The 18338-nt window shown below is 46.4% G+C and overlaps 1 protein-coding gene across 2 annotated transcripts in view; it reads left to right on the forward strand.

The window, feature by feature from the left end:
- The first annotated feature begins 7 nt into the window (after positions 1-7).
- KIF15 (kinesin family member 15) overlaps positions 8-18338 on the forward strand; it is a 91840-nt gene continuing 73509 nt past the window's right edge. The window contains exons 1-3 of one of the 2 annotated variants that reach the window (XM_073678149.1): positions 8-160; positions 3499-3532; positions 16129-16315. In XM_073678149.1, the coding sequence (XP_073534250.1) occupies positions 142-160; positions 3499-3532; positions 16129-16315 (240 nt within the window). In that variant the 5' untranslated portion in view covers positions 8-141. The remainder of the gene's footprint in view (positions 161-3498; positions 3533-16128; positions 16316-18338) is intronic. The other variant, XM_073678148.1, reaches the window with a different exon arrangement.

An 18338-nucleotide genomic window follows, 5' to 3' on the forward strand; every position in this document is an offset into this window, starting at 1 on the left:
CCGCAAGTAGGTGTGACTTAGTGACAGCTACTCAATGTCTCTCAGAAGCGCCAAATTTGAAGTCTCCGCCATTTTGCTTTTTGGAAGAAGGAAAAGAGTGAGTGCGTATATCACAGAGAGGAACGCCAGAGGACGAAGAGCATGGCGCCGGGGACCAAGGGTATGCACGGCAGTGTCGGGTAGCGATGTGACGCAATATATATATATATATATACACAGTATATATACATATACACACACCTACCTCCACTGTCTGGACATATAACATGTATACATCCTTGTATCCATTCAATCACTATATATTGCTCTCCTGTCCATACATATAACACATACTTATCGCGCCGCCACCTTTATGAGAAGACTACCGTCTTAGGCTCTGTTCACATCTGCGCTTATATTTCCTTATTGTTGTTCCGTTATAGAAACAGAAATAAAACAGCAGCAGAATTGGACACATTGTACCCCGGATACCAGTGCTGCACATTAGGCCCCATTGACTATAATGGTGTCACCTGGTTGTGTCATAGTGACTGGCACAAATAGCACAGTGTGTTTGAGTCCCCAGCTCAGGTGTGAACAGAGCCTTGTACACACCAAAGTTCTGGGGTCAGATTTCCATCATAGATCACACACGCTGGATACAGCAGATCACTCTTTTAATGCAATTTTAGGTGTTAATCTCAAAAGGTTTTCCTAAAAAATAAGATGCTGGTATCAGTGGGGCTCTGATCACTATTGATGTGTTTTTCTATAGATCTTCCTGTTTTCCGCAGTGATGTCACCACCCACTTGTCATCAGATTAGTTGTCATAGTGATAAACATGGTGGCAGATTATTATCGACATAATGTAATTGATTCAATCCCGCTGCTGATCTTGTTTCTCTCAGCACCACATTACAGACTTTATTCCGATGACTTTTTACCATTGTCATCGCTTCAAGCATCTCCAGGTGGTTTAGGAAAGTGCATCAGTAATGCTTTGAGAACCAAAAGGTACCAGCCATTTTTAGGTTCTGTAGCATGGCTGAAATACCTCTGCCCCCTTGTCTCTGGATTCGCTGCAGCAGAGACATCACGTTGACTGGGCTGCAGTCGATCACTGAGTTTAGCAGCTTTGCTGTCAACATCAGCTCAGCTCAATGATTGTTTGCAGCGCTGTTGAATTGACGTCCCTACTGCAGCTGTTCAACAAAGACAGGGGTAGCATTGGAGAGATGGTACTAGACCCAGGGAGGTTAAGACTCGGCAAAGAGGAGCCTGTAGTCACATTTGGCTCTGTCTAGCTGGAGGACCGGGAAATCAAATGTAGCGGTTTTATGGCAGTCATAGGACGCAGTGTTCATCGAGGTGTAGAGATGCCGGCATGTGTGGCGCCCCTGAGGGTTCTGTCGCCACAGAGGTACTGCTCCTCACCCAGAGTTGTGGCATCTCCTCTCAGGGAAGGATGGAGTACTGCCCGGGACCCCAACACCTGCACTCAACACTACACTACTCCAGGCCAGCTGGAAGGGCATTATGCACTTCTTCTGCTGCCCTGTCCCTGGCTGGAGTCAGGGGGAACCAAGTAGTGGGTGTGGGTGGAGGACACAGGACAGGGGAGCACTTAAATGAATATATATATATACTGTGTGTGTATGTATGTATATATATATATATATATATATATATATATATATATATATATATATGCGCCATCATGTGTAGGGGTGGATTAAGTGAGAGAGAAGAGGAGAGGAGCAGAGTCTCTTCGGAAGCTCTGCTCCAGAGTGGGGCATAGTAAGAGAGGCCCAAGAGTGAGAGGGGAGCGGAGGAGAAAAGGCTCCAGTAACAGAAGGGATCAGGCCGCAAGAAGGTCCCTGGACTAGCCGAGTTACTTTACGTCTCAGCTGGAAAACCGGAGGCTTCTGCACTTTCAAGGTGCAGTTGCCACATCCGCACCTAAGCCGCCGAAAAGGGCACCAAGCCAGGTCCGGGAACTTCAAGTTGCCCAGAGGGATCTCAAGGTACCCGATCGGGACTTTGTGTGGCGGGGCCCAGGACAGGAGGGAGAGACCCAGCATGGGAAGTCGGCTTAGAAAGGAACATACAGAGAGGAGTCCCGTTAAGTGCTCTTGAGATACTTGAGGGAGTGCTGAACCCCTGCCTGGTAAACGCAGCGCGATGTGGGAGACTGTCAGCTGTATAGTGCTACCTGAGGAACCTAAACAACTGTTAGTAAACTCGGATGACTGCACCTCACTGCCTCTGTCAGTTATTTCTGCATACCAGGATGAGGGATGAAGGGTGCCATGCATACCAGGATGAGGGATGAAGGGTGCCATGCATACCAGGATGAGGGATGAAGGGTGCCATGCGTACCAGGATATGATGGATGAAGGGTCCCATGCGTACCAGGATATGATGGATGAAGGGTCCCATGCGTACCAGGATATGATGGATGAAGGGTCCCATGCGTACCAGGATATGATGGATGAAGGGTCCCATGCGTACCAGGATATGATGGATGAAGGGTCCCATGCGTACCAGGATATGATGGATGAAGGGTCCCATGCGTACCAGGATATGATGGATGAAGGGTCCCATGCGTACCAGGATATGATGGATGAAGGGTGCCATGCGTACCAGGATATGATGGATGAAGGGTGCCATGCGTACCAGGATATGAGGGATGAAGGGTGCCATGCGTACCAGGATATGAGGGATGAAGGGTGCCATGCTTACCAGGATATGAGGGATGAAGGGTGCCATGCGTACCAGGATATGAGGGATGAAGGGTGCCATGCGTACCAGGATATGAGGGATGAAGGGTGCCATGCGTACCAGGAGCCGCGCTGCAGGTACAGTGTGCGCGCTATTAAGGAAAATGAACATTCACTGCTTCCCACGCCCATGGGCGTGGGGAGCAATGGATATTCATTTTCTTTAGCACTGGGCACAGTGTAGGATACAGCAGTGGGCTACTGCCTCCTGTGCCCCGCTCCGCTACCGCTCCCACCACCACTCACAGCTACTGTGTATATATATATATATATATATCTATTGGACTATAAGACGCACCCCCCATTTTCCTTCAAAATTTTGTAGGAAAAAAGTGCGTCTTATAGTCCGAAAAATACAGTATGTCACAAGAAAGGAATTGTTATGTTACATACCCCTCTGAGCACCCTCCAGTTCAGTGATCCATATTGGCCCCAGAAGTGATGACGTCCTGTCAATCACACACCGGGCACAGCAGACAATTGGGGGACACAGCAGTCAGGCACTGATGACGTCACATATTCCTGTTAATCATGCCCACATGCTGGCACTTATGTGTAGACGTGATATCATCAGCGCCACTCGCCTCCCAATGCGGAAGTGAGCAGTGCCAGTAACCCCCTTCTAACTTTTTTTTGCGTTATATTTTTATCTATGGTGTTCTGAGTAGAATTTCTGTAGAAACAAAGATTCAAAACTTTGTTTTTCTAAGCTTTTTTTTTTTTTTCATTTGTTTTTAGGTGACCCGCTTGATCTTACCACATGTTTATCAAGGTATGTATGTTATTCTTCTAACTAAGAATTGTTAATATAATTATTGTAAAATATAGATGGTCATTTGTATTTTATTTTTCCTGTTAACCCTTTGATGTAGCACATAATAGTACTGTATATCATATGTCTGGTTCCCATGTATGGAGCGGCTCTGGAGTTGAGCCCATACCATACTCCGCAGATGCCGGCTGTGTTACGCAATGGGAGTCTGCCTATAACACAGTAGTGACCAGAGCTAGCTGTGATCGCTGCTGTATAACCATTTAAGTGCCACTGACAGATGCTTTTAAATGGTGCAATGCCTACTTGTGTAGCTGGTTCTCATAGACCAACCACACTCCCATAAAAAATAAAAATATATCTTTGTACCATGTTAGCCAGTAGATAGAAAAATATTAAAATGTGAGAGTCCTCAGTGGTTGATACAATCTTTTCAGTTAGCCATTAAAAGGTAACAAATAGCATATTTCAAGACTACTCAGGTCTCTTCATTAGGCTCAGTATAAGGGCTCATACCCATATGTGAGAGAAAAAAAACGGTCCAATTTCTGGACCGAAAAAACGGACGAGTGTCATGAGAGGACTATGTGATTTTCACACCTAGCATTCATATGACATCCGTATGCAATACGTTGTTTTTGTTTTTTTTTTCTCTGCAAATATTCTACAGTCATTTACAGTGTTCTATACCACAGAATGGTAATGTATCCGTAAAAATCGGATGCCATACGGATGGTCCGTATGCCCAGGGCTATGGAGTCAGTCAGTGTCCATTTTGGTGGAGTTGGAGTCAGTATAAAATGAACCGACTCCAACTCCTAAAATATATAATAAATTGGGTACAGTAATTCAATGCAGTTTGTGGGGAATATTTTTTCATAAGAATTTGGGAAAGTTATGAAATGTCCTATTCCTGATCTAAGGGTCTAGACTTTTAGCTGAGATGAATCTGTGCTTCAGTAAATTTATCACTTAAACATGAGCCATGTATGAGGGAGTTGGAGTCGGAGTCATGGAAATTGACGAGTCGGAGGTTTGGCTTAACGACTCCACAGCCCTGCGTCTGCAGTCCATTTTTTTCTCGCACCCATTGACTTGCATTGGCGATTCTTGTCCGATATATGCAGATGAGCAGGGAATCATAGATTAACATTTGTCAGCGTGCAATACAATTTTTTTTTTTTTTTTTTTGTCTTGATTGCATTCGTCTGTTTTTCACGCAGATGAGTATGAGCCCTAACACACAAGCTGAAGAGTCGCATACTAATACATAACAGGACATAGAATAGTGCAGTAAATAAGACAAGTGACATAAAGCAGAACGATTTTCCTTTCCCATATTGATAGGCCTGCTACACGTCACCTGTCTTATTTACTGCACTATTCTGCCCTATAGTGTATAAATGTGGGACTTTAAAGATTTTTGTTTGTGTTACGCTGGAGTCATACGAGCGTCTAAAAAAATCTGTCCGATGTTGATCCAGAAAAGTAGGACGAGTGTCAAGCATATGCAATGCGTTTTTAACATCAGCTTTTACATACAGTAATTCTCTGTCATTTAAAGCTACTTTACAAACTAATAAAACAATCTTATATACAAGATATAGATAGAATAGATAAATACAGTTAGGTCCATATATATTTGGACAGAGACAACATTTTTCTAATTTTGGTTCTAGACATTACCACAATGAATTTTAAACAAAGCAATCCAGATGCAGTTGTAGTTCAGACTTTCAGCTTTCATTTGAGGGTATCCACATTAAAATTGGATGAAGGGTTTAGGAGTTTCAGCTCCTTAACATGTGCCACCCTGTTTTTAAAGGGACCAAAAGTAATTGGACAATTGACTCCAAGGCTATTTCATGGACAGGTGTGGGCAATCCCTTCGCTATGTCATTCTCAATTAAGCAGATAAAAGTCCTGCAGTTGATTTGAGGTGTGGTGCTTGCATTTGGAAGGTTTTGGTGTGAAGTAAATGACGCACCCCTGGGCCTGTGTCGCACAGCGTTGCGCATGCAGGAGCTTACCCGGAGCCGGATCTGTTGAGGGTTGTAGTCTCGTGGCGGTGACCCGGTCCGTGCCCAGGGAGTCAGACTAAGTGGCGTTGTATTAGCGGTAGATGTTGGACGACTACGCCACCCGTTGAATGCAGCGAAGGAGCTGCCGCTGCAGGGCAGACCGCTGAGGCCGGTGGTAGGATTGTGCAGCGTGGTAGTATCACCCCCAACGGGAGGGGTATGGCCTCAGGGCAGCCGACGTGGATGATGGGGGTATCAGGAATCACTCAGAGACGATGCGGTGTAGTTCAGGGTCTTTACTGGTGATAAAGATAGACCCTCCCGGAGTACTGGCTAGCGATCGGGGCCTGGTCAGTCCTTGAGCAGATGGGATCTCCCCTGGCCAGGCGGAGTTGTAGGCCTCCCAAACTGACTGTTCTCTTCTGGCTACCTTGCTAGAGGCGGGTATAAGTAGCCCACGTCCCTGAGTGTACCGTGTGGTGCACCCCCGTATGGCCGGTGACTCGGGGCCTTCTAGTGGCGTCCGCTCCACGACGGCGGTGCTGGTCCCACGCGTGTGACCGTGCCTTCGGGTTTCTTGGCCAGAGGACCTGAAATCCCCTGCCGGGCGGTTTCTGCTGCTGGGTAAAGATTAGTCCCCACAGCCTCGGACTCCGGGTCCGGTGATAGCTTCTCAGTCAGGGCGAGCTCTGCAGCTGCCAGCCCCTGACTCCTTATAGCACTGCTCCCACAGAGCTCCTGATGTTCTTTTCCTATATCTGCTTCTCTTCTCTGTCTCTACTTCTTCTCTACTCACTAACCCTGCCTCAGCCCTAGGTTTATATAGGGGAAGTCCTTCCCCTCCCAGGACTGGGCAGGAGGTGTGGCATGCATAGGATCCCTGACCAAGAGACCTCCCACCTGCTCTCAGACATAACATAGCTGTTACTGTGGAAACCAGACCCCTGGGGTGCCACATAAACATGCGGTCAAAGGAGCTCTCCATGCGGGTGAAACAAGCCATCCTTAAGCTGCAAAAACAGAAAAAACCCATCCGAGAAATTGCTGCAATATTAGGAGTGGCAAAATCTACAGTTTAGTACATCCTGAGAAAGAAAGAAAGCACTGGTGAACTCATCAATGCAAAGAGACCTGGGCGCCCACGGAAGACAACAGTGGTGGATGATCGCAGAATAATCTCCATGGTGAAGAGAAACCCCTTCACAACAGCCAACCAAGTGAACAACACTCTCCAGGAGGTAGGCGTATCAATATCCAAATCTACCATAAAGAGAAGACTGCATGAAAGTAAATACAGAGGGTTCACTGCACGGTGCAAGCCACTAATAAGCATCAAGAATAAAAAGGCTAGACTGAACTTTGCTAAAAAACATCTAAAAAAGCTAGCACAGTTCTGGAACAACATTCTTTGGACAGATGAAACCAAGATCAACCTCTACCAGAATGATGGAAAGAGAAAAGTATGGCGAAGGCGTGGTACAGCTCATGATCCAAAGCATACCACATCATCTGTAAAACACGGCGGAGGCAGTGTGATGGCTTGGGCATGCATGGCTGCCAGTGGCACTGGGTCACTAGTGTTTATTGATGATGTGACACAGGACAGAAGCAGCCGAATGAATTCTGATGTATTCAGAGCCATACTGTGTGCTCAGATCCAGCCAAATGCAGCCAAACTGATTGGTCGTCGTTTGATACTACAGATGGACAATGACCCAAAACATAAAACCAAAGCAACCCAGGAGTTTATTAAAGCAAAGAAGTGGAATATTCTTGAATGGCCAAGTCAGTCACCTGATCTCAACCCAATTGAGCATGCATTTCACTTGTTAAAGACTAAACTTCAGACTGAAAGGCCCACAAACAAACAGCAACTGAAAACCACCGCAGTGAAGGCCTGGCAGAGCATCAAAAAGGAGGAAACACAGCGTCTGGTGATGTTCATGAGTTCAAGACTTCAGGCAGTCATTGCCAACAAAGGGTTTTCAACCAAGTACTAGAAATGAACATTTTATTTAAAATTATTTAATCTGTCCAATTACTTTTGGTCCCTTTTAAAAACAGGGTGGCACATGTTAAGGAGCTGAAACTCCTAAACCCTTCATCCAGTTTTAATGTGGATACCCTCAAATGAAAGCTGAAAGTCTCAACTTCAACTGCATCTGAATTGTTTTGTTTAAAATTCATTGTGGTAATGTCTAGAACCAAAATTAGAAAAATGTTGTCTCTGTCCAAATATATATGGACCTAACTGTAGGTCCCCCCTTTTTAATAACCAGTAAAGGCTACCAGGGCTGTGGAGTTGGAGTTGGTATAAAATGGACCGACTCTGAAGATATATAATAAATTGGGTACAGTACAATGCAGGATGTGCTGTAAAAAAAAATTCAGAAAAATTTAGGAAAGTTCTGAAATGTCCCATAAATGTCTGTACTGTTCCTGATGTAAGGATGTCGGCTTTTAGTTGAGATGAATCTGTGCTGCACTTTATGTATTTGCTCAGTAGTGAGGTCGGGCTGTGGAGTCAGGGAAGGTTTGGCTTACCAACTCCACAGCCCTGAAGGCTACACAGACCGCTGTGAGCTGATATTAATAGGCTGGGAAGATCCATGGATAGTGGCCCCTTCCCAGAATAATAACACCAGCTCACCGCTGTCTGTCTCAGCTGGTTATTAAACATAAGGGAGACCCATGCCATTTTTTTCATTTATATTTATTAGCTAAATACATTTATAGTAAATTACACACGCACTGCACTAATTATATATCTCACTGACCTATTGCTATCCTATCTATTCTATTCTTATGGTTCGGGCTGTGAATTTACTGTACTTGGCTGATGAAATGTCGGGTTTCCCTTGAGATGGATGTGTAAAAAACGGACAGCACATGCATGGTCCGAATGCCTTGCGATTTTTTTTTTTTTTTTTTTTTTTTTTTATTCCCCCCTCGATCTGAGAAAAAAGTTGCAGATGAGCACTGACTCATTTACTAACATTGGTCGGACTGCAATGTGATGTTTTCTCGCATTGCACTTGTCCGATTTATACGCTCGAGTGAGTGAGCCCTTATACTGAGCCTGATGAAGAGACCTGAGTAGTCTTGAAAGCTTGCTATTTTTACCATATTTTCAGTTAGCCATTACAAGATATCAACCACTGAGGACTCTCAAATTGTAATATACAAAAAAGAAAAAACTTTACAAGTTTGGTGTAGCCATAATCATGCTAACGTTAACAATCACGTATCCAAGTTTGTTTTTTGTTTTTTTTACTACACATTGAATGCCATAAAAATGAAACTCAAAAGACTATGTCAGAATTGCGTTGTTTTTTCACCATTTTCTGTTTTCCACTACATTGGATGGTGAATTCTGTCATTCAAAAGTACAATTCATCTAGAAGGGCCTTGTTATGGCTATTGGAAGTAGGGGATATAAAATGTCCACTGGCTGCTACGGGAAGGGTTTAATAGTCAATAAACTTAAAAAAAAAAAAACTAAAACTTTTGACATGTTGTAGCTACAAGTTAGACATTTTTTCTGTGGGGTCCAGGTCCTGAGAAATCTACCTATCGCTTAACCCCTTCACCCCCAGGCTTTTTCTGGTTTTTTTTTTTTTTTTCGTTTTCTTTCCTCCCCTTCTTCCGAGAGCCATAGCTTTTTTTATTTTTCTGTTAATATAGCTCCATGAGGGCTTGTTTTTTGTGGGACGAGTTGTACTTTTGATTGACACCATTGATTTTACCATATCGTGTAATGGAAAACAGGAAAAAAATTCCAAGTGCAGTGAAGTTCCACAATTGTTTTTTGTTTTTTTTATTTACTATGTTCACTTTATGGTAAAATTGACCTGGCAATATGATTATCCAGGTCAGTACAAGTACGCAGATACCAAACATGTATAGTTTTGTTTTTGTTTTTTATTTAAGTGGTAACAAATAATTTGCAAATTTGCATGAAAATGTTATTTTCCCCTCCCCCATGACAGCACACCTTGAGAGAGAGGATCCGCCCCACCAAGGACAGGAAACCGTCTGAAATAAAAGGGCGGTACCTCTCCCTCGCTTCAGTTGGTTTCCTGTCCTTGATGGGGAACCTGTCTGGAAGAAAGAAGACTTACCTGGGGCTGTCCCGGTGTGGAAGAGCGGGCACTGGCCTGTGCACCGGGTTCAGTATCCCAGAAGCGCCGTCCGCAGCTTCCCCTGGGGTCTCTGCGCCGAGCGGGGCGCACGCGGTGAGGCAGGCTCTGTCCTCCCGGAGACCGCGGCGCCGTCCTCCCCCTGCAGTATGGAACGCTTCCGGGTGTGACGCGCCTGACGTCACGGCGCAGGGCACGCTGGGAGCGGCGCGCTGGGTGACGTCAGGAGGCGGCGCCGATCCAAGATGGCGGCGCCCATCGGAGCGTCCCAGGCCGGTTTTTTTCAACGGAGCTCCGGCCTGGCGAAGGGGGAGGACCCACAGACCGGAGGAGGCTGGATGGCCCTATATTTAAGGGGGGGGAGCTTTCCTGGAAGCGTGGTGCGCTTCTGAGACATGGCTGATCCAGATAGCCAGGAGCAGCAGCTTACCCCCCCACCTCAGCAACAGAAGCAGAGGGATGCATCGTATACAGACAGCCGCTCGAGTAATCGTAGTGGCAGCCGCAGGAGTAAGGCTTCGAGCGCCTCGGGACCATCCAGAATGGAATCATCAGTTCCGCGTCAGCCTCCGAATCCGGTACCCGTTTGTGACCTCCGAGGGTGAGTGAGCTTCGTGAATGTCACTGATTAGTAACGGGAAGTCTCTTATGTGCTTCCTTTTTTTAGGAGCCTAAGAAGAGTAGTGCCAAGCAAAAGCATAGGATGTGTGCCCTTTGCCAAGCTTCTCTCTCAGTAGAGTGGCAGAAACCACTTTGCCAGGGCTGTGTGACCAAAACCATAGCTGAGAATTCCCAGGATTTTGCTGCAAATTTAAAGTCCATAGTACATGCAGAAGTTCAGGGGTCCCTGAAGGGGTTCCTTAGAGGGAAGAAAAGGCCCCGTAGAGAGGTTTCCTCCGTCTCTGATTCCTCCCAGTCCGAGGAGCAGTGGGATTCATCGTCCTCTTCCTCATCGGGGGGCGGTAGACCCTGCTTCCCCATTGAGAATACAGACAGACTGGTTAGGGCAGTAAGATCAACCATGGGTCTGGAGGAAGAGAGAGCATCTAAATCCCGGGAGGACATCATGTTTGCGGGCTTGGGAGAGCGGAAGAGACGCTCATTTCCGGTGAACAGTAAGATTCAGGGCCTCATTGACCGGGAGTGGAGGAGACCTGAGAGATCAGGGGCTTTACCCTCCTTCTCCAAAAGAAGGTACCCCTTCGAAGAGAAGGATGCGGAACCTTGGGATAAGATCCCCAAGGTGGACGGGACTGTGGCAAGGTCATCAAAGAGATCTTCCCTGCCCTTGGAGGACTCTGGCGTCCTAAAAGATGCCCTGGATAAAAGAGCTGACTCCTTCCTGCGCCACACGTGGGAGGCGGCAGCAGGTGGCCTAAAACCAGCGGTGGCTAGCACCTGTGTGGCGAGGTCCTTGATGGTGTGGTTTCAACAGCTGGAAGACCAGCTTAAAGATAAAAAGGTCTCCAGACAGGCAATACTTGCAGAGCTACCTTTAATTCAAACAGCATCGGCCTTCCTGGCCGACTCTTCAGCTGACTCGGTCAGACTGTCAGCTAGGGCAGCGGGACTATCCAACGCAGCCAGGCGGGCCTTGTGGCTCAAGGGTTGCCCAGGCGACCTACCTTCGAAACAGAAACTGTGCTCCCTCCCGTGTGACGGTAGACTCCTGTTTGGCCAAAAGTTAGAGGACCTGTTAGAAAAAGCAGGCGATAAAACCAAAGGGTTCCCGGGATTTTCGGGGGAACCAAGAAGATTTAGTTTTCGGAGGAGAAAATTTAACCGGGGTCGTCCTCCGGGAGACAAAAAGAAATGGGAAGCCAAGTCCAAAAAAGAATCGGGCTACATGTTTGGAAGACCATCCTCGAGTTCGAAGAGATCCTCCCAATGACGCCAGGCTGGAAGTGGGTGGAAGGCTTTCCCACTTTTTTCCAGCTTGGGACGTGATAACAACAAACCCATGGATTCTGAAAATTATCAGTGGGGGCCTGAAGATCCAGTTCAGCCAGACCCCCTGGCAGACCTTTGTGGTTACCCCCCTACGAAAGGTCCAGGAAGAACAATTAGCCCTGGAAACAGAAGTGTTAGAGTTAGTAGGAAAGCAGGTCCTTCTCGAAGTACCAGCAACACAGAGAGGGAGGGGGTTCTATTCCCCACTATTCATGATAAAAAAACCAAACGGGTCCTTAAGGACCATCATCAACCTCAGGAGTCTGAACCAAGTAGTAGAAAACCAGACTTTCAAAATGGAGTCAGTAGGCACGGCAGTGAAGCTCTTACATCGCAACTGCTTTATGGCTGTAATAGACTTGAAGGACGCATATTATCACGTCCCAATCCATCCGGAGTATCAGAAGTATCTGAGAGTAGCCCTGTTTATTCAGGGGAAGCTGAGGCATTTTCAGTTTGCTGCCCTACCCTTTGGCCTCTCCATTGCCCCGAGAATATTTACAAAACTAATAGCAGAAGTGACAGCCTTCCTACGGATCAAGAATGTAGTGATCGTGCCATATTTAGACGACTTCTTGATAATAGGGAAAACAGAAGCCCACTGCTCCAGTCAGCTCCTAGTGGTCACGGAAGTGTTGCATCAGCTGGGGTGGTTAGTAAATTTCCAAAAATCAAGACTAACCCCCTCCAGGACTCAGACCTTTCTGGGTCTAATCCTAGACTCGTCGTCAAACCTGCTTCCTCCCAGAGGACAAAATCTGCAGGTTAATTGCATTAGTCTCGAAGGCCATTCAAGCTCCAGAGATGTCTCTGAGAGAGGCAATGTCCCTCCTGGGTTCTATGACGGCCTGTCTCCCAGCAGTAATGTGGGCCCAGGGGCATATGAGGCGGCTTCAGTGGGAGGTCCTGTCAGCACAGAGGTCCTGCAACGGGCGTTTAGAAGGCAGGCTCTCTCTCTCCCCAGAAGTAGTAGATTCTCTTTCGTGGTGGACAGTCAGGGGAAATCTGACCACAGGCGTTCAATGGTCCAGATCGATAGATCGGGTAGTTACAACCAACGCAAGCAGTTCCGGATGGGGGGGTCATCTGGCAGAACTCTCAATACAGGGTCACTGGGCTTACCACGAGAGGGGATCATCCTCAAACTTAAAGGAGCTTTGGGCAGTAGAAAGATCCCTCAGGGGCTTCCTCCCTCACATCCAAAATCACCATGTCCAGGTCAGGTCCGACAACCGGACCGCAGTAGCCTATGTGAATCACCAAGGAGGGACAAGGTCACGCCCTCTGATGGTGGTGGCAGACAGGATCCTTGGTCTAGCAGAGCGAAACCTCCTATCCCTCAGCGCCCTTCACATAAAGGGGATAGAAAACGTGAAGGCAGATTTTCTAAGCCGCCATACCCTAAGACAGGGGGAGTGGGGGTTGAACCCGGAGGTCTTCCATCAGATTGTCCAGTTATGGGGGCAGCCAGACATAGACCTGTTCGCCACAAGGGCAAACAGAAAGGTGCAGAGATTTTGCTCCCTAAATCCGGCAGAAAATCCCCATGCCATAGATGCCCTCCAGATTCCTTGGGGGTTCAGGAAGGCCTATGCCTTTCCGCCATTAGTGATGATTCCAGTAGTGGTGAGGAAGATCCGGGAGGAAGGCGCCAGGGTGATTTTGATAGCCCCTTTTTGGCCCAAGAGGCCTTGGTTCTCTCTGCTTCGGCTAATGTCGGTGTCAGATCCCTGGATTCTACCAGAGAGGCCGGACCTTCTCATGCAGGGACCAGTATTCCATGCCCAGGCCAGGGGATTCCATCTTTCGGCATGGAATTTGAGAGGTCGCTATTGAGTAGCAAGGGGTTTTCACCAGGCTTAGTTTCTACTTTATTGGGGAGCAGAAAACCGATTACAACTAAGATTTATAGCAGGGTTTGGGGTAAATTCCTAGAGGTTATAGATATTCCGCTATCGAGCAAACCTCCGATCAGAGGGATCCTGGAATTTCTGCAAAAGGGGCGGGACCTGGGTCTAGCTACAGGGACCCTTAAGGTTCAAGTTTCAGCTTTGGGAGCACTCTACAATTGTAATCTGGCTGGGAATAGGTGGATCTCGAGGTTTATCAAGTCCTGTGCCAGAGCTGGACCGGTTAGGTCCATGGGTGTTCCTCCTTGGGACCTGAATTTAGTCTTGAACGCTCTTACTAGTGAACCATTCGAACCCCTACACAAGGTTTCTCCAAAAATTCTCACCCTTAAGACCATCCTTCTAGTGGCCTTAACATCAGCCCGTAGGGTGGGGGATCTGCAGGCCCTCTCAGTTAATCCTCCTTACACACAAATCTTTGAGGATAGGGTCACCTTGCGGCCAGATCCAGCATACCTTCCCAAGGTGGTATCTAGATTTCACCGTAGTCAGGAGATTGTGCTACCCTCGTTCTGCAGCAATCCCAAGAACCCAGGGGAAGTCAGGAGGTCCCTGCTACAGTACATTCACATGACTAGTCTGTGGAGGAAAGACTGTTCTCTGTTCCTGGCCTTTCAAGGGTGTAGGAAAGGTCATGGGGTGTCCAAGGGTACCATCTCTAGGTGGCTCAGGGAGGCCATTTGCTTAGCCTATACGTCCACAGGGGTTCCAGCCCCGGACAATGTGAGGGCTCATTCCACCAGAGCCGTTGCAGAGAGAGCAGACGTCTCGATCGAGCAGATATGTAGGGCTGCTACTTGGTCTACACCATCCACCTTCTTTAAGCACTATCGGTTGGATCTATCCTCTTTTGATCTCACCTTTGGGAGAAGGGTACTTCAGGCGGTGGTCCCTCCCTAGTGTGCTCATAAATTCTCCAAAATTCTCTCAAGGTGTGCTGTCATGGGGGAGGGGAAAACACCAAGGTTACTTACCGGTAGCCGGTTTTTCCTGAGCCCATGACAGCACCCGTAGTTTCCCCCCCTTATTTTTTCTATGTTTTCTCACACCCTGGTGTGCACTGTGTGGGGTGGTGTGTATTTGTATATTGTGGTGTTGGTTATGTGCCTAACCTGTTTAGGGAGGTCCTCTCAATGCTCTGTAAACAACTGAAGCGAGGGAGAGGTACCGCCCTTTTATTTCAGACGGTTTCCTGTCCTTGGTGGGGCGGATCCTCTCTCTCAAGGTGTGCTGTCATGGGCTCAGGAAAAACCGGCTACCGGTAAGTAACCTTGGTGTTTTTGCTTATTGTCCCCATTTTCCAAGACACGTAACGTTTACATTTTTTTGGCATCTGTGGCTGTGTGATGGCTTATTTTTAGAGCCCTGAGCTCATGCTGTTATTGATACCATTTTGGGATGGATACGATGTTTTGATCGCCTTGATTTTTCTCTTGTTACACCATTTACCAGTCGGATTAATTTACTTTATATTTCGAGAGATCGGACTTTTCTGCCGCGATACCAAATATTATTCCTTTTTTTTGTTTTTTATTTTCAATATGGCAAAAGGGGGGTCATTTGAACACTTGTGCTTTTAAAAAAATAAAAAAATCATATTTTTATCAACTTTTTATTAATTTAATAGTTCCCTTAGGAGACTTGAAACTGCGATTGTCTGTGCTACACATAGCAGTGTTTCAGCACAGTAATGATAGGCACGGGGGTTTTCAGCTGACCTCCGGCTGTCATGACAACCCATCGGCGCCCCACGATCACATGACAGGGGCTCCTATTGGCGGGATGAATGACGTCCTTCCGGCCAGCGCGTGTTAAATCCCTCTGTCAGTGATTTACAGTGTGATTTAACTGGTTAACAGTCGCGAGCTGTTAAAGACACATGGTGATTTGGACCCCTATAGATCAAACTGCTTGACATGTAGCTATAAGTCTATAGTTCAGCCTCAAAAGAAATGTTGAAGTTGGGCACCTATCCCAATACCGCGGAGTCTGCTATTCCATTACATTTGCTTTAAGGGAACCAGGCAGCATGTATTGAGCAGTGGCTGTATGATGTTTGACTCTGAAACGCTGCGATGTTTCAAAGAAAAAACATTAATGTTGAGCGAACGTGCTCGGATAAGGCTTTATCCAAGCACGCCCGGGTCCTAACCAAGTATCTTCGGTGTGCTCATTAAATATGTTTGCGTAGCCACGGCTGCATATCTCGCGGCTGTTAGGCAATCCCTGCATGTGTTGCGGCTGTCTAACAGCCGCGAGACTTGCAGCCGCGGCTACGCAAACATATTTTACGAGCATGCGAAAAACACTCGGTTAGCACATGAGCATGCTCGGATAACGCCTTATCCGAGCACGCTCACTCATCACTAAAAACATACATTAAAACGCGCACGGGAGAGTATTTGGAAAGACTTCTCTCCACCCACTGCCAAGGACTGACAGGTCTCTTCCCTATACACACGCACACGCACCTTGATCATATGTGAGATCCCGTGCCACTCCTGCCACTGTTTTTTTTTCCTTAGTGATGCGACAGAACTATTTCAGGTTCACAATTTTTCTTTTTAACTTTACAGCCCTGAAGGTGATGCCATAAAGGTTTTTGTGAGGATTCGTCCTCCTATAGAAGGAAGTCTGGTTGGAGGTGATGGGGATCAAGGGCTATGTCTCTCTGTGTTGACCCCGAAAACAATCCGACTACACTCTAAACCTGAGCCGAAAATTTTTACCTTTGATCATGTGGCAAATATGGATGCAACTCAGGTAAGTGCAGGGTCTGGTGGTAATATGGTAATACATTTAGTGGTTTCTGAACACTTCTGTGTTGAGGGTCCTGTATAGCAATCTTTGGTTCTGTTCACATCTTCTTTGTGGTTGCCATTTATAATTGACTACACAACTTTGTATCAACGAGCCTTATTGACTTTAATGGGTTCCTACTAAAAGGGTTTTCTGAAAACTCCTGTCCCTTGCTGCAGTTTGTTTAAAAAAAAAAAATCAGTACTCACCCTCCCTGGGTCCAGTGCTGAGTTTCCACCTCTGCTCTCGGTGTATCTTATTGGCTGCAGTGCTGCAGCCTATCAATGAGCTTAGCAGCTCTGCACGAGTAGAAGACACGAGCTGCTCAAAGCCGCTGAGCTCACTGATGGGCTGCAGACAATAAGGAACACTGGGAGCAGCGCTTGAGTGCAGGACCCGGGGAGGGTCCAGTTTTTTCTGTTGATTTAAAAACCAACCTGCAGCCTGGATAGTGGGATTTTCCAAAACCGAAAAACCCCTTTTCTAAAGCTTCGTCTGCAAAAACAGATCTCAGTACATTGCTATTCTTGCTCTAACAAGTGATGGGACAGCCATGACGCTGGATGTGAACTTAGCGCCTCCAAATATTTGTACAGTAAAATCCACATTGTAAATGTTTACCAACTATTAATATACATTTAACACCTGCACCATGTTTAATGGCGTAAAGGAAATGTGTGTGTGTGTTTGTGTATGTAATATATATATTATAGGGGAAATGAGAAAACAAAGTCCCACCCTCTCAAAAAAGACATGAATGAGCAAAGCCGTTAAGATATGAAAGGCCGCAGCACTCATCTGAGCAGCTTTATTGACCTGTAGTTACACTGTAACTCGCATTTTACATACACATACAGTACAGACCAAAAGTTTGGACACACCTTCTCATTTAAAGATTTTTCTGTATTTTCATGACTATGAAAATTGTACATTCACACTGAAGGCATCAAAACTATGAATTAACACATGTGGAATTATATACTTAACAAAAAAGTGTGAAACAACTGAAAATATGTCTTATATTCTAGGTTCTTCAAAGTAGCCACCTTTCGCTTTGATGACTGCTTTGCACACTCTTGGCATTCTCTTGATGAGCTTCAAAAGGTAGTCACTGGAAATGGTTTTCACTTCACAGGTGAAACCTGTCAGGTTTAATAAGTGGGATTTCTTGCCTTATAAATGGGGTTGGGACCATCAGTTGTGTTGTGCCGAAGTCTGGTGGATACACAGCTGATAGTCCTACTGAATAGACTGTTAGAATTTGTATTATGGCAAGAAAAAGCAGCTAAGTAAAGAAAAACGAGTGGCCATCATTACTTTAAGAAATGAAGGTCAGTCAGTGCGAAAAATTGGGAAAACTTTGAAAGTGTCCCCAAGTGCAGTTGGAAAAACCATCAAGCGCTACAAAGAAACTGGCTCACATGAGGACCGCCCCAGGAAAGGAAGACCAAGAGTCACCTCTGCTTCTGAGGATAAGTTTATCCGAGTCACCAGCCTCAGAAATCGCAGGTTAACAGCAGCTCAGATTAGAGACCAGGTCAGTGCCACACTGAGTTCTAGCAGCAGACACATCTCTTCAACAACTGTTAAGAGGAGACTTTGTGCAGCAGGCCTTCATGGTAAAATAGCTGCTGGGAAACCACTGCTAAGGACAGGCAACAAGCAGAAGAGACTTGTTTGGGCTAAAGAACACAAGGAATGGACATTAGACCAGTGGAAATCTGTGCTTTGGTCTAAGGAGTCCAAATTTGAGATCTTTGGTTCCAACCACCGTGTCTTTGTGCGACGCAGAAAATGTGAACGGATGGACTCTACATGCCTGGTTCCCACCGTGGAGCATGGAGGAGGAGGTGTGATGGTGTGGGGGTGCTTTGCTGGTGACACTGTTGGGGATTTATTCAAAATTGAAGGCATAGTGAACCAGCATGGCTACCACAGCATCTTGCAGCGGCATGCTATTCCATCCGGTTTGTGTTTAGTTGGACCA

This window comes from Phyllobates terribilis, unplaced genomic scaffold, assembly GCF_046119375.1.
Source record: "Phyllobates terribilis strain yellow unplaced genomic scaffold, ASM4611937v1 Scaffold_4__5_contigs__length_816908805, whole genome shotgun sequence".
Lineage (NCBI taxonomy): Eukaryota > Metazoa > Chordata > Amphibia > Anura > Dendrobatidae > Phyllobates > Phyllobates terribilis.